At 47.8% G+C, this 11,606-nt stretch overlaps 4 protein-coding genes; 3 read left to right on the top strand and 1 right to left on the bottom strand.

Annotated features, from left to right (window-relative positions):
* Nucleotides 1-282: 282 nt before the first annotated feature.
* On the top strand, nucleotides 283-2,743 carry GSBLH_T00004449001 (uncharacterized protein; the record flags this gene model as incomplete). The annotated part of the gene is made up of 4 exons (XM_013043345.1): nucleotides 283-387; nucleotides 419-591; nucleotides 621-2,072; nucleotides 2,104-2,743. 4 exons carry the CDS (start codon nucleotides 283-285, stop codon nucleotides 2,741-2,743), a joined length of 2,370 nt encoding a protein of 789 aa, XP_012898799.1.
* Nucleotides 2,744-3,420: 677 nt separating this feature from the next.
* GSBLH_T00004448001 (uncharacterized protein) lies at nucleotides 3,421-5,277 on the top strand (the record flags this gene model as incomplete). XM_013043344.1 has 6 exons in its annotated part: nucleotides 3,421-3,476; nucleotides 3,510-3,624; nucleotides 3,661-3,871; nucleotides 3,904-4,115; nucleotides 4,149-5,027; nucleotides 5,058-5,277. 6 exons carry the CDS (start codon nucleotides 3,421-3,423, stop codon nucleotides 5,253-5,255), a joined length of 1,671 nt encoding a protein of 556 aa, XP_012898798.1. The 3' UTR covers nucleotides 5,256-5,277.
* A 222-nt stretch (nucleotides 5,278-5,499) lies between these two features.
* GSBLH_T00004447001 (uncharacterized protein) lies at nucleotides 5,500-6,294 on the top strand. XM_013043343.1 has 2 exons: nucleotides 5,500-5,917; nucleotides 5,949-6,294. Exons 1-2 carry the CDS (start codon nucleotides 5,823-5,825, stop codon nucleotides 6,169-6,171), a joined length of 318 nt encoding a protein of 105 aa, XP_012898797.1. The 5' UTR covers nucleotides 5,500-5,822; the 3' UTR covers nucleotides 6,172-6,294.
* Nucleotides 6,295-8,149: 1,855 nt separating this feature from the next.
* On the bottom strand, nucleotides 8,150-8,775 carry GSBLH_T00006811001 (uncharacterized protein; the record flags this gene model as incomplete). The annotated part of the gene is made up of 2 exons (XM_013043342.1): nucleotides 8,150-8,204; nucleotides 8,267-8,775. The coding sequence occupies 2 exons, from the start codon at nucleotides 8,773-8,775 to the stop codon at nucleotides 8,150-8,152; spliced, it is 564 nt and encodes a 187-aa protein (XP_012898796.1).
* Nucleotides 8,776-11,606: the final 2,831 nt, after the last annotated feature.

The following is an 11,606-nucleotide window of genomic DNA, read 5'->3' as shown; positions in this document are numbered from 1 at the left end:
AGCATTTTCATGGCGCCACTCATGACAGTGTATTTTATGCATTTTTTTGCGTTGCCTATTCATTTTTCGTATTTTGCAAAGGTTTTAGGCCATTAACGCATTATTTTTTTTGTGTTTCATATTGATACGACTTGTTCTTCTGACCCATTGTTATGGACTCAGAGTATTCATATAGAATAACCTAATGACCCAAGGAGACACATCAAACGATTAAGTGAGGATGTGGTAAGCAAGATCGCGGCGGGTGAGGTGGTTCAGAGGCCGAGCTCTGCATTGAAAGAGATGATCGAAAACAGTATTGACGCACATGCCACGAACATTATCATTTCCATATCGCATGGAGGTTTGAAGCAGATGCAAATTCAGGATAATGGAGATGGAATTCTTGTTTGTATTGTGTTTCGCTATTTACGAGCAGAAAGAAGATCTTCCCATTCTGTGTGAGCGCTACACCACGAGCAAGTTGCGAATACTCGATGACCTCAGTACAATTCAAACCTTTGGATTTCGCGGCGAAGCCTTAGCGTCCATTAGTACTGTGAGCAGAGTCATGGTCGTAACAAAGCGAGAGTCCGATATTTGTGGGTGGAAGTACAATTCTTGTCCATGTGTCACAATAGAGCTCGCTATCGCGGAAACGAGCTAATCGATGGCAAATTGGAAGCAGTGGCGTCCACAAAAGGCACCAGCATCACGGTGGACGATCTCTTCTACACGATTCCTTCCCGCCAAACCATGTATTTGGGCAAAGAATCCGAAGAAACCAAACAAATCGTCTCCTTACTGCAGCTCTTCAGCATCCACTACGCTCCGCAGGGCATTTCCTTCCTCCTCAAGGAAATACCGAACCGCGTTTTGTTCAAATCTCCGCGCTGCGCCTCCTTAGAAGACAGCATCGCAGGCGTTTTGGGCTCCGCCATCCGCCCCACGCTCCGCCGAATCCGAGTCGAGCGGGAGTCCGGCGTGGAATGTCCATTTTCCGCGGAAATCGTGCTCTCTCCGAAGTCGCCAATCCCGATTTCCCCCGCGGTGAGCTTCGTTTTGTTCGTGAACGGCCGCGCGATCCAGAACTCGCGGCTTCGCCAGGGGATTCGGCGCGTTCTGGAACAGTATTACTACTGCAGCGACTCGAACAGCCGGTCCCGCAATCAGAGCCAATTTTGTTATGTGTCGCTGGAGATCGACACACGTATGGTGGACGTCAATGTGCATCCGAACAAGCGCGAGGTCTGCTTTCTGGACGAGGACTACGTCGTGAAACGGATCGTGGAAACGGTGGAAACGGAGATCGATCGGGCGTTGAGTCTGCAGGCGGTGGGGAAGGTCACGCCGACGAAGGGAGTGTCCCGCGGGGATGGCGTGTGCGCGCAGAGCGCGTCGAAGAAGGTGCGCGTGGATTACTCGCAGCGGACGATTCAATTCGCCACGCAGGAAAACTCGATTTGTTTGGATGATTCGTGGATGGGTGAGGAGAGCGCGGACCCCGCGAGGGACTCCGCGGTTTCCACGGTTTCCGCGGTTTCTCCGATTCATCGATTGGCGAGATCATCGAATCAGGAGAGTTTTTTTGAATCACCGACACAAACGAAAACCAAAACGAATTTAAATTCCAATTCCAATTCCAATTCATCCTCCACTCCAAATCCTTCTCTCAATCCAACCTCCCTTCACTCACCAAACCCAAACCCAAACCCAAACCCAAACCCAAACTCCCCGTCTGCTTCACAATCCTTCGCCGCGTCGCTTTCGTTCATTCCATCGCAGCCCTCCTCCCTCGACGCTCTTTCTTCCTCCCTCGACGCCTCGCCCTGCCTTCCCCACACGCAGGGCCGTCGCTCCTTGGCCATTCTCTCCGACAACGTCATCGACACGCCCTACAAACCCACGCGCGACGACCTCCAGCTCTCCAGCGTCTTCGCGCTCTGCGAGGACGTCCGCATCGCCGGCTCCAACTGCTCCAACACGCGCGAAATCCTGCAGAAAAGCGTGTTCATCGCCTGCCTCGACGACACATCGAGCGCCGTCGTGCAGTTCGAGAACTGCCTCTATCTCTTCCGCTTGTCGCTGATTTTGTGGGAGAGGAGGAGAACGAATCACGCGTAGAGAGGAGTTCTTCTATCAGCTCATTCTCTTCAACTTCGGGTGCTTCTACGAGATTCAATACATGGATCGCGCACTCGATATCCAAACACTCATTTCGGCCGTGGAGGCCAAGAAGGGAGAAACATGCTCGATGAGCAAGTTGAAGGAGTTCGCTCCGATGCTGAAGGATTACTTTTCGATAGGAATTGAACAGGATGAGAATGGAAAATGGGTCCTTCGCGCACTGCCTCTGCTCATCTCGGACTATGAGCCGTTCTACGGGTATTTACCGCTGTTTTTGTTTAATCTATGCACGCAGGTGCACTATACGAACGAAAAGCAATGCCTGGACGAGATTGCAAGAGAACTCGCGCGTTTTTATAGTTTTATTCCTGTTTGCAAAGAAAGAGAAGAGAAGGAGGAGTGGGAGAGCTTGATCCAATCTGTGTTGTATCCTCAGGCAAAGAAGCAGATGATTATCTCGGATAGACTTTGGAGCTCGGGTGCAATTCAGCTTCTAGCAAGTACAGATCGACTGTATCGTGTTTTCGAGCGCTGTTTTGGTGTTTGTACAATCAAACCATCAAATTTAAAGCCCGATTTTTGTCTGTTCAAAATCACTTCCAAGCAGAATTGTATGGATGCAACAGATCAGCTCTGATTACGACGAGCAGAGATCGTTGTGTAACCAGATTATAGAGTGTATCTTACAACCGATTGATCTACAACAGATTGAAGCGTGCTTTCCTCGATTTTTCATTGACGAATAGAGCAGAATCTCTGCGATCCACCGTTTTAACGAGTATCTCCCAAGGTCTATCTCAAATGCTGACTCAAAACGTCAATTCTATTCTGCCTGCCAGGGAGATGGAGTCCTTGCAACGTCAAATATTCCTAGCGTCTCAGGAGAATGTACCGTCATACACAGAAACGAGTAGAGTAACGCTGGATAATGTGATGGATATCTTCCCTGAAATCGTCGGAGAAGGTAGGAATTGATTGATTTGTGATGTCTTGTAGGAGAAACCGTGAAGGATTACAATTCTATTCGCAAATCGGTCCAAGAAAGTATCACGTTGTTTAACAAGTTAAAAAATGATCTGAAACCGGCAGTTGCTCCCAATGTGCCTGTCTCCAATACGCATACAGATGTAAACGCGATTATGAGGCGTTCCCAGCAGTTGTGTACCTTTTTCAGCGGGTGTTCGATGTAGTGGATTCGTTGTCAACCTTTGTAGAGCGGAAGAAGATTCCACCAGCAAGGAAAGAGCCAAAAACCAAACGGTACAATAAATACGTTGATTTGATGTAGTTTCGTTTCAACGGAAGAAATGTGGGATGCTTGCTATAAGAGACGAAGAACTCAGTAGATGGGCTGTACTTTTAGTGAATTTGTTTGTTGGACGATTTCTATAAAAATATGCAAGTTCCAGTCCTTGTCTTAAGTATTTCACTTCCAAGTGCGGGGCTTACTCCCTAGATCAGAACACAAAGCGTGAGAGTGGACGAAAGGTACAGTTGGGAAACATTCAGGCTGCCAAGGTGGGCGGTGTTTCACTGATGTGGACTCATCCTTAGGCAGTTGCTGATATTATCCGAACCACACTTGGACCTCGTTCCATGCTCAAGATGCTTCTGGACCCCATGGGAGGCATTCTTTTAACAAACGATGGCAACAGCATTCTACGGGAAGTCGATGTGTCTCATCCTGCTGCAAAGAGTATGATTGAGTTAAGTCGAACCCAGGACGAGGAAGTCGGCGATGGAACGACTTCTGTGATCATATTAGGTATGATTGGCGGTAGTATGCGATGGGTGTAGCGGGTGAGATGCTGGTTTCTGCGGAACCGTTTATTTCTGGGAACATTCATCCCACCGTGATTGTTCGTGCATACTACAAGGCGTTGGAATCCGCCCTCCACATCTGCGAAGAGATCGCGACCCCCATCGACATCCAGGACCGTTCGATGATGATGAAGCTTCTGGACAGCGCGATCGGGACGAAGTTCAGCAGTCGGTTCGGCGATTTGATCGTAGCTTGTGGTGGAAGGCGGTGATTGCGTTAGAGCGGACTGGCGCTGGACAGCGTGCTGACGGTTCTGGACGAGAAGACGAACGAGATCGATCTGAAGCGGTACGTGCGCGTGGAGAAGATTCCCGGCGGGGAGCTGAGCGAGAGCCGCGTGATTCGCGGCGTGATGCTGAACAAGGACGTGACGCACGCGTCGATGCGTCGCAAAATCGAGCATCCGCGCATCGTTCTGCTGGACTGCTCGCTGGAATACGTGAAGGCGGAATCGGTGGCGAGTCTGGAGATCCACGAAGCGGATGCGTGGGACCGCGCTCTGAAACAAGAAGAAGAAGCCGTGAAGGAGATGTGCGACGCGATTCTGTCGCTCAAGCCCGATTTGGTGATCACGGAGAAGGGCATTTCCGACCTGGCGCAGCACTACCTGCAGAAGGCGAACGTCTCGGCGCTGCGGCGCGTGCGGAAGAGCGACAACAACCGTCTGGCGCGCGCGACGGGCGCGACGATCGTGCATCGCCCCGACGAACTGACGGAGAGCGACGTGGGAACGCGCTGCGGGCTCTTCGAGGTGCGTCAGATCGGCGATGAGTACTTCGCGTTCATCGAGGACTGCGAGGCGCCGAAGGCCTGCTCCGTGCTGCTGCGCGGCGGCTCGCGCGACGCGCTCAACGAAATCGAGCGGAATCTGCAGGACGCGATGCAGGTGGCGCGCAATGTGGCGCAGGACCCGCGGTTATTGCCCGGCGGCGGCGCGACGGAGATGGAGATCGCGTGCAGACTGCAGGCGGAGGCGAAGCGCGAGGGCGGCGTGGACGCGCTGCCGCTGAGCGCGGTGGGCCAGGCGATGGAAATCATCCCGCGCACGCTGTGCCAGAACTGCGGAGCGGATACGATCCGAGTGATCACGAAGCTGCGAGTAGGAGAGAGGAGAGCGGACGACGCGTAGGCGGAGCATTGCAAGGCGGAGGGAGAAGGAACGTTCCTGGGAGTGGACGGAGTGAAGGGAACCATCGCGGATATGCGCGAGTTGGGAGTGTGGGACACGTTCCAGGTCAAGACCCAGACCATCAAAACCGCCATCGAATCGGCGTGCATGCTGCTGCGGATTGATGATATTGTGTCGGGAATGCAGAACGGAAAGTGAAAAATGGAATGAATGAGGGTGTGCGATGTTTGTTGGAAATGTGCGTGTTTGTGGGAGGAAAAATAAGGAGTACCGGTTGGTTAAATGGAAGGTACGTGAAAAAACATAATAGATGCTCTGGAAATGCTGATTGATAGAGTTCCATTCGGTCCACAATCTGCATCCATAAATGTGTTATACAAATCACCAGCCTTCAATTTCATACATTTGGGTTCGGAAAGCAAGACAGAGTTTTTTCGAACATGAGCGATATTTGGTCGATTATCAAAAACGGGAAGGAAAAGCTGGAGAAGAAGACTCGACAAGCTGTAGATGTTTCTGTAGGCAATTGGACGTTCTCCTTCCTTTTTCTAGGATGACGACGTATTGTTATTGGATAAAGCTCAGAAAGTGAAGGAAGATGTGTTAGTAAACCCACTTCTGGACGTGGATGACTCACTCCCTGAATGGCTAACGCGTGACAACTTATTCAATGAGAAAAAGTTGAGAGACTATCCTATATGCGAGCTCCACGAAGAACTCTACTATTTGGACAAGTGGTTAGAACCCACCCAAATAGACAAGTATATGCGTTGCTGTGTCTATGAAGAAACTGAAAAGGTTATTTTGAGTGCTATAGATAGTGCAACCGTGTACCCGTTTGGTTCATTTCTTACGAATCTGTATATTTTCAAATAGGACGCTCATTTACAGATGCATTCCTGATAGTGATTTAGACTTAATGGTTCATTGTAACGAAGACATAAACTACCTTCATCGCGTTGAACTAGCGCTCAGAGAGAGCGGAATCGCTACAAACATTTCCGTTTTGCAGCACACACGCGTCCCCCTCGTAAAATTCCGTCACATCGTACATGTTCCTTTCTCTCTGTCAAACCTCCTAGAAAACGGGCATCGATGTGGATATCAGCTTTAACCAAGAGTCTTCTCTCCTTACATCCGCCTATGTGTTACGTCAGATCGATCGCTATCCCTACCTCCAAAGCATGGTTCGGATTTTGAAATATCTTCTTTCGCAACGTGGAATGAACGACACTTACACCGGAGGCGTTGGCTCCTTCATGACCACCTTGCTCTGCCTAGCCTGCGAGCAGTGGAGCATTCGGTTCGAACTGATCGGGTTTTTTCATTGTAGAGAAGGCACGGAACGCGGCGGATTGGGCAGCCATTTGATCCAATTCCTCTACTTCTACGGACTGCTCTACAACTTCGACAAACTCACGCTGCGCGTGAAGAACGACGGCTGCTTCCTCTCGAAGACGGAGAAAGGCTGGTTCGATTCGTCGACGCCGTGGCATCTGAGCGTGGAAAACCCGATCGATCCCTCGCTGGACGTGGGGAAGGCGTCGTACCACATCAAAGTAGGCCTGAGTGGAGCGATGCAATGAAGCAATTCCGCGCTTTCTGCTCGCACGGATTCTTCTTTGTGAATTATAATCTGTCGCATGCGGATTTGCTGAATAACCAGCTGAACGGGTTTTTATTGAAGGGGTTGGTGCGTGCGGCGCCTCGGTATCCGGTCGGATTGGAAGGAAAAAATGATGAATAGCCGGAGATTGAATCGTCGGAGATGATGAAAACGCTGCTGGAGTCGAGCGAGGCGCTGCCAGATATGGAGAAGCGAAGGCAGGAATTGATTCATCGACATTTGGAAGCGACGAAGAAGCTGGATAAGGAGAGTTTGCAGAGAGTGTTTGAGAAGGATTATGGGAAAATGGTGTATCGGGAGCCTGAGAAGACGACGACAGCGCCTCAGCCACGCATTTCGAAGAAACGATCCTTTATGTCGATGCCGAGTAAAAAGATGTATCGCCGTTTTTGGTTTGTTTGTTGAATGAATGAATGAATGATTGAATGAATGAATGAATGAATGAATGAATGAATGATTGAATGAATGAATGATTGAATGAATGAATGAATGAATGAATGAATGAATGATTGAATGAATGAATGAATGATTGATTGAATGAATGAATGAATGAATGATTGATTGATTGAATGAATGATTGAATGATTGAATGAATGAATAAGGAAGTGATTTTGCTGAAAACAATCAAATAGATAGTACAAAATGAATAGGTCAATTCGGGCGATTGAATGCTTTCATTGGAGTCAAGAACGCTCACCTTTTCAAACTGGTTTTGAATCCATCCTTTGAAGGAGTTTGGAACATCTACATCACAATCCACACGCTATCAAACGATATCCATGGTCATAAATCGACAAGTAACGGAACGAAGCTTCTCCCCTCGTCCAACTCGTCATATTTGGTGTCTCTATCATTGAAAACTCCTCCATTCATCACCTTCCAATTTCAGAAAAGAAACATCGTGAAGAGAATAGTTGCCAACATGCACCGAACTCAATACTGGGCATTCTACGATCAACAAACTCCACACAAATAAACTGATGATACTGATTCCTCCTTCGGCTGTATACTCAATCGGATCATATCCTCCCCACAGAGATTGATTCCCAATTGTTATACTGATTAGTTTGGGCATTTCTATTGAAAAATTTTAAAAAAGGAATTCATTTACCAAAAATGCCTAATGCATGAAAGAGATGGAAACAATAATCTCCGATTTTAATGCGATTCAATACACGGCAATCTGTTCTCTTACCAATTCCAATCGATTACCTTTCAATACAATCGAATCTGCATCTTTGAATGATGAATAGCGTTTCAATTCCTCAAGTTCAGACGAAGAGAATTCGCGATTGCTAATTCCAATTTCAAAGCTTTCGAGTGAGGGCAAATCTACTCTAAATTCATCAATCAGGAACGACTTTTGACCATTAGATAGCGATAATAACGAAAGGAACCAACTCCAATTCGAACAGAGATCAAACTGGGAAGCAATGAAAGAGAAAAATTCCCTCGATTTGGCAGTTTACCAATACAACAAAACGATCCAATCGTGATTTGTTCCAGTTCGGAGAGGGACGCTATGATAAAAGAGTCGATCTTTTGAAGACAATAATCTCCAACGGACAGAATCTTCAGGTACTTCAGCTGTTCGAGGGGCAGGGAGGGAATGGAATTCAGCGTATTGTCTCCAATGTGCAGTTCTGTAAGTTGTGTATGGAGGAAATTCAAGTCTTTATCTTTTTGAATGGTTAGCACATTGGAAATAAACTCATCGAGCACATACCATCCTTCTCGATAGACATCGCCGAACCGATTACGTTCAATTCCATAACCATAGCGATCTCCATTGTAAAAGGTTCCCGAATAGTACTCCAATCCAATATCCGGAAAGAAGGAAGTTCCATATCCATGCCTTTTCCCTTTATGCATCTCTCCTCGATACACCAGAATACCAAAATCATTGTAGAACTCTCCATAGCCCTCTTCCACTCCTTCATTGGTTTCTCCCTCCCAACGAGATCCAGAGTCATAGTCAATGATTGTCACAACACGATTGCAATCAGGCATGACATCTGCAGTCGGCTCTCCGTTGAGAATCGTTAAAGTATTGTTGTATAGTTGAGGCATCAAAATCATACGCAATTCCATAATTATCCAGAGCGAAGGATTCATTTAGATGGGCAAACAGGACGGTTTCTTGCTTCCAACGTGATCGAACGTTTTCATACCGGGAATCTTCCGCCAAAACATCCAGCAGCTTTCCATTTGCAAATTGAAGATGTAATGCCTCGTTTCCATTCACAATTAACTTTGCCTCTCCCGTAATCTCATTTTGAACTTCTGTGCATTCCAAGCACTCTCTGTCGTACGGAGGATGGAAGTGTATAGAAAGGCGTTTCATTTCGTTTGTCTCTTCCATAATGACGATTTCGCTCACCTTATAACGCAACGGGAAGGTGCACTGGCCATATGTATCCATAAAGTATCGCAAACAAACAGAAATCTATTATAATACTTTGGCAAACTCCACATCGCCTTCCGCTTTCCACTCTCCAAACATCACAGCCTTGATTCGCAAGCAATCTGGAACCACCTCCAACACATCCACCTTGACCGCCTGTCCCTTCTGAGGCACCGTCGCGCAAGGCACGTTGAACCGAAGTCCCAAATCGTTCAGCACAACGCTGCAAACAACCGAATTCATCCTACAAATAACACACATTCACTCCATTTCGACCCTCGCAGCGATACATCCAGCACCGTGGCGTTGAGCTGCAACGATTTGTTTGTGTTGAGCACGTCTTTCATTCGCTGCATGATGATATATCGATTCCATCCATCTTCAAATCGCGTGCTCATCTTCTCCATTTGGAAGCAGCGCGTGCTAATTCGGAACATGTCTTCCTCTGAATAAGGAACGGGCTGCTTCGCCATCACTGCCTTGAGCTGGCGGTGCACCAAACAATCGTTATAGCGACGAAGAGGCGATGTGACTTGAACGTACGCGTCGATTCCCAAGCCTGAATGAGGCTGCGCATCGCGCGAAATCCGCGCTGGAAGACAGCGAATCAGCTGCTCCCAGTTGTGAACGATGGACGGATAGCGAATGGGAGAAGAGAGAAGTGAAGTGAAGGAAACGAAAAAGCGGAAGAAGAATTATGGGATATGTCGCATTTGCATTTGATCCGCTGGGAGAATCATGTTAAAAGGGTGAGACCGATATGGAAGAGGAATGTTCTGTTCAAAATCACCGCGAGATTGCATCGCCTACTTCCTCTTTTCCTAACAATCCGATCGTTTCGCCGGCTGCTACCATCATTTCCATGACAAGTTCTTCAGACTGCGCGTTATCTCTTTATGGAGTCTCGCTTACCTTCAACGAAACATCGTCCATCGCGATCGATCCGTCCACAATGCCGTTCTGCACATGGAAGCGAGCTTCCGAAAAACTAAAATCAATGCTGCCTTTGCGCTCGCGATAGGCGCGTCTCTTCTTGGCTAAGCGATAGAGCGCTTGAAGCGTGGACGTGACTTCTTCGCGCGTCAATTGGGGCGAAGTGACGCGTTTGAAAATGCTGTCAGTGGAAGGAAGCGATGCATTGGAGCCTTGAAAACCTAAAAGAGAAGCATTCGGTTTGATGGATGAAGGGGTGGAAAGCTTTATGTTGCCGATGGAATGGAGAGGGAAGGAATAATCAGATTGCGCAGATGAACTCGAAACGAAAACCTTCTTCTTCTTGCTGTTGTTGTTGTTGTTGCTGCTGCTGTTCTTTGCCGTTTGCTCCGTCGTGGATTCGTTCAAAATCGCTTCCACTTCTTCGTAAGTCAGTCGAATCGGACGTTTCAGCGTCGTACACGAAATCGAATAATCCACAATGTTGCCATTCTCTCCGAATTCCATGGTGATCGTCAAGGCTCGAGGCAGTGGCGTTTTCTGCGTCGAAACGACCGACTCTAACGCCACAGGATTGTATCGATTGTCCGGCCTGGAGTCCAAAAACTGGGTTGTGCTTAGCGAGCAGGCAGTGGCGATTTCCCACGGGAATAGAGGATAGACTACAGAACAGAAAGGGTTTGAACCGACCTTTGTTCGGATAGTAATAAGTTACGGAACGAAGAGAAGCGTTGAAATCCAAATTGGATCCCAGAGAGATGAAGGAGGTGGGGTCAGCGATGTGAACCGCCACTTTGGAGGGAGAAAGAATGCTGATACTGTCGTCAACCTCCGACGTCTGAAGAGTGAAAGCAACGAATTGATAGAACGGTGATGCTGTCGATTGCGATAGCCACGGGGTGGAACAAAGAGCGATCGCGCGCGTAATCGTCGGGAATGGAGGGCTCTTTCTCGCTCTGCATAAAGGACTGGAGAATGTGCTGCGCTTCTTTCTTTAGAGAAGACGTGAATCCGTTGTAGCCACATTTGCTATCGATGAGAAATTGAGGCGGGAAATTGGGCTCTAGAAGCTTCAATTCGCGAAGAATGTCAGCGGTCTTGGATCAACAAAACGAAAAGGATCCATACATGAAAATGAACATGCGGAATGTCTTCTTTCCCGAATAGTGGAATCAAAATGTGGTCACGAATCAAAGCATAATCATCATAGGAATCTTCGGATGGCATATACACCGTAGAAAGGACAATCAGCGAGTTGATCAGGGTTCTGTGAGACGAAATGAAGTTCTCGACCGCACTTTTGTCATCTTTGTTCAGCATTTGATAGGCTAGCACAAACTGGTCGCATCTAGAAGTCACTCTCTTGAAGTGTGCTTTTTTACTCATGGGCATTGAAACCTGAGCGATTCCGAAAGATATCGTTGATTCGCTCGATGTTGGAGTAGTTGAACTTGAGAAGAGAGAGAAACTCCTTTGGATGACACTTGTATTCATTGTAAGTATTCCAGTTGTTGCTCTGCTTCTCCATCAGATAACCGCTGTTTCGAAGCACACGGTCAATGTATCCGATGAGAACGATGTCGCT

This window comes from Blastocystis hominis, assembly GCF_000151665.1.
Source record: "Blastocystis hominis, Singapore isolate B (sub-type 7) whole genome shotgun sequence assembly, scaffold_7".
Taxonomy (NCBI): domain Eukaryota; class Bigyra; order Opalinata; family Blastocystidae; genus Blastocystis; species Blastocystis hominis.
The sequence above is the reverse complement of the archived record's forward strand: the minus strand, read 5'-3'. Positions and strand labels throughout refer to the sequence as shown.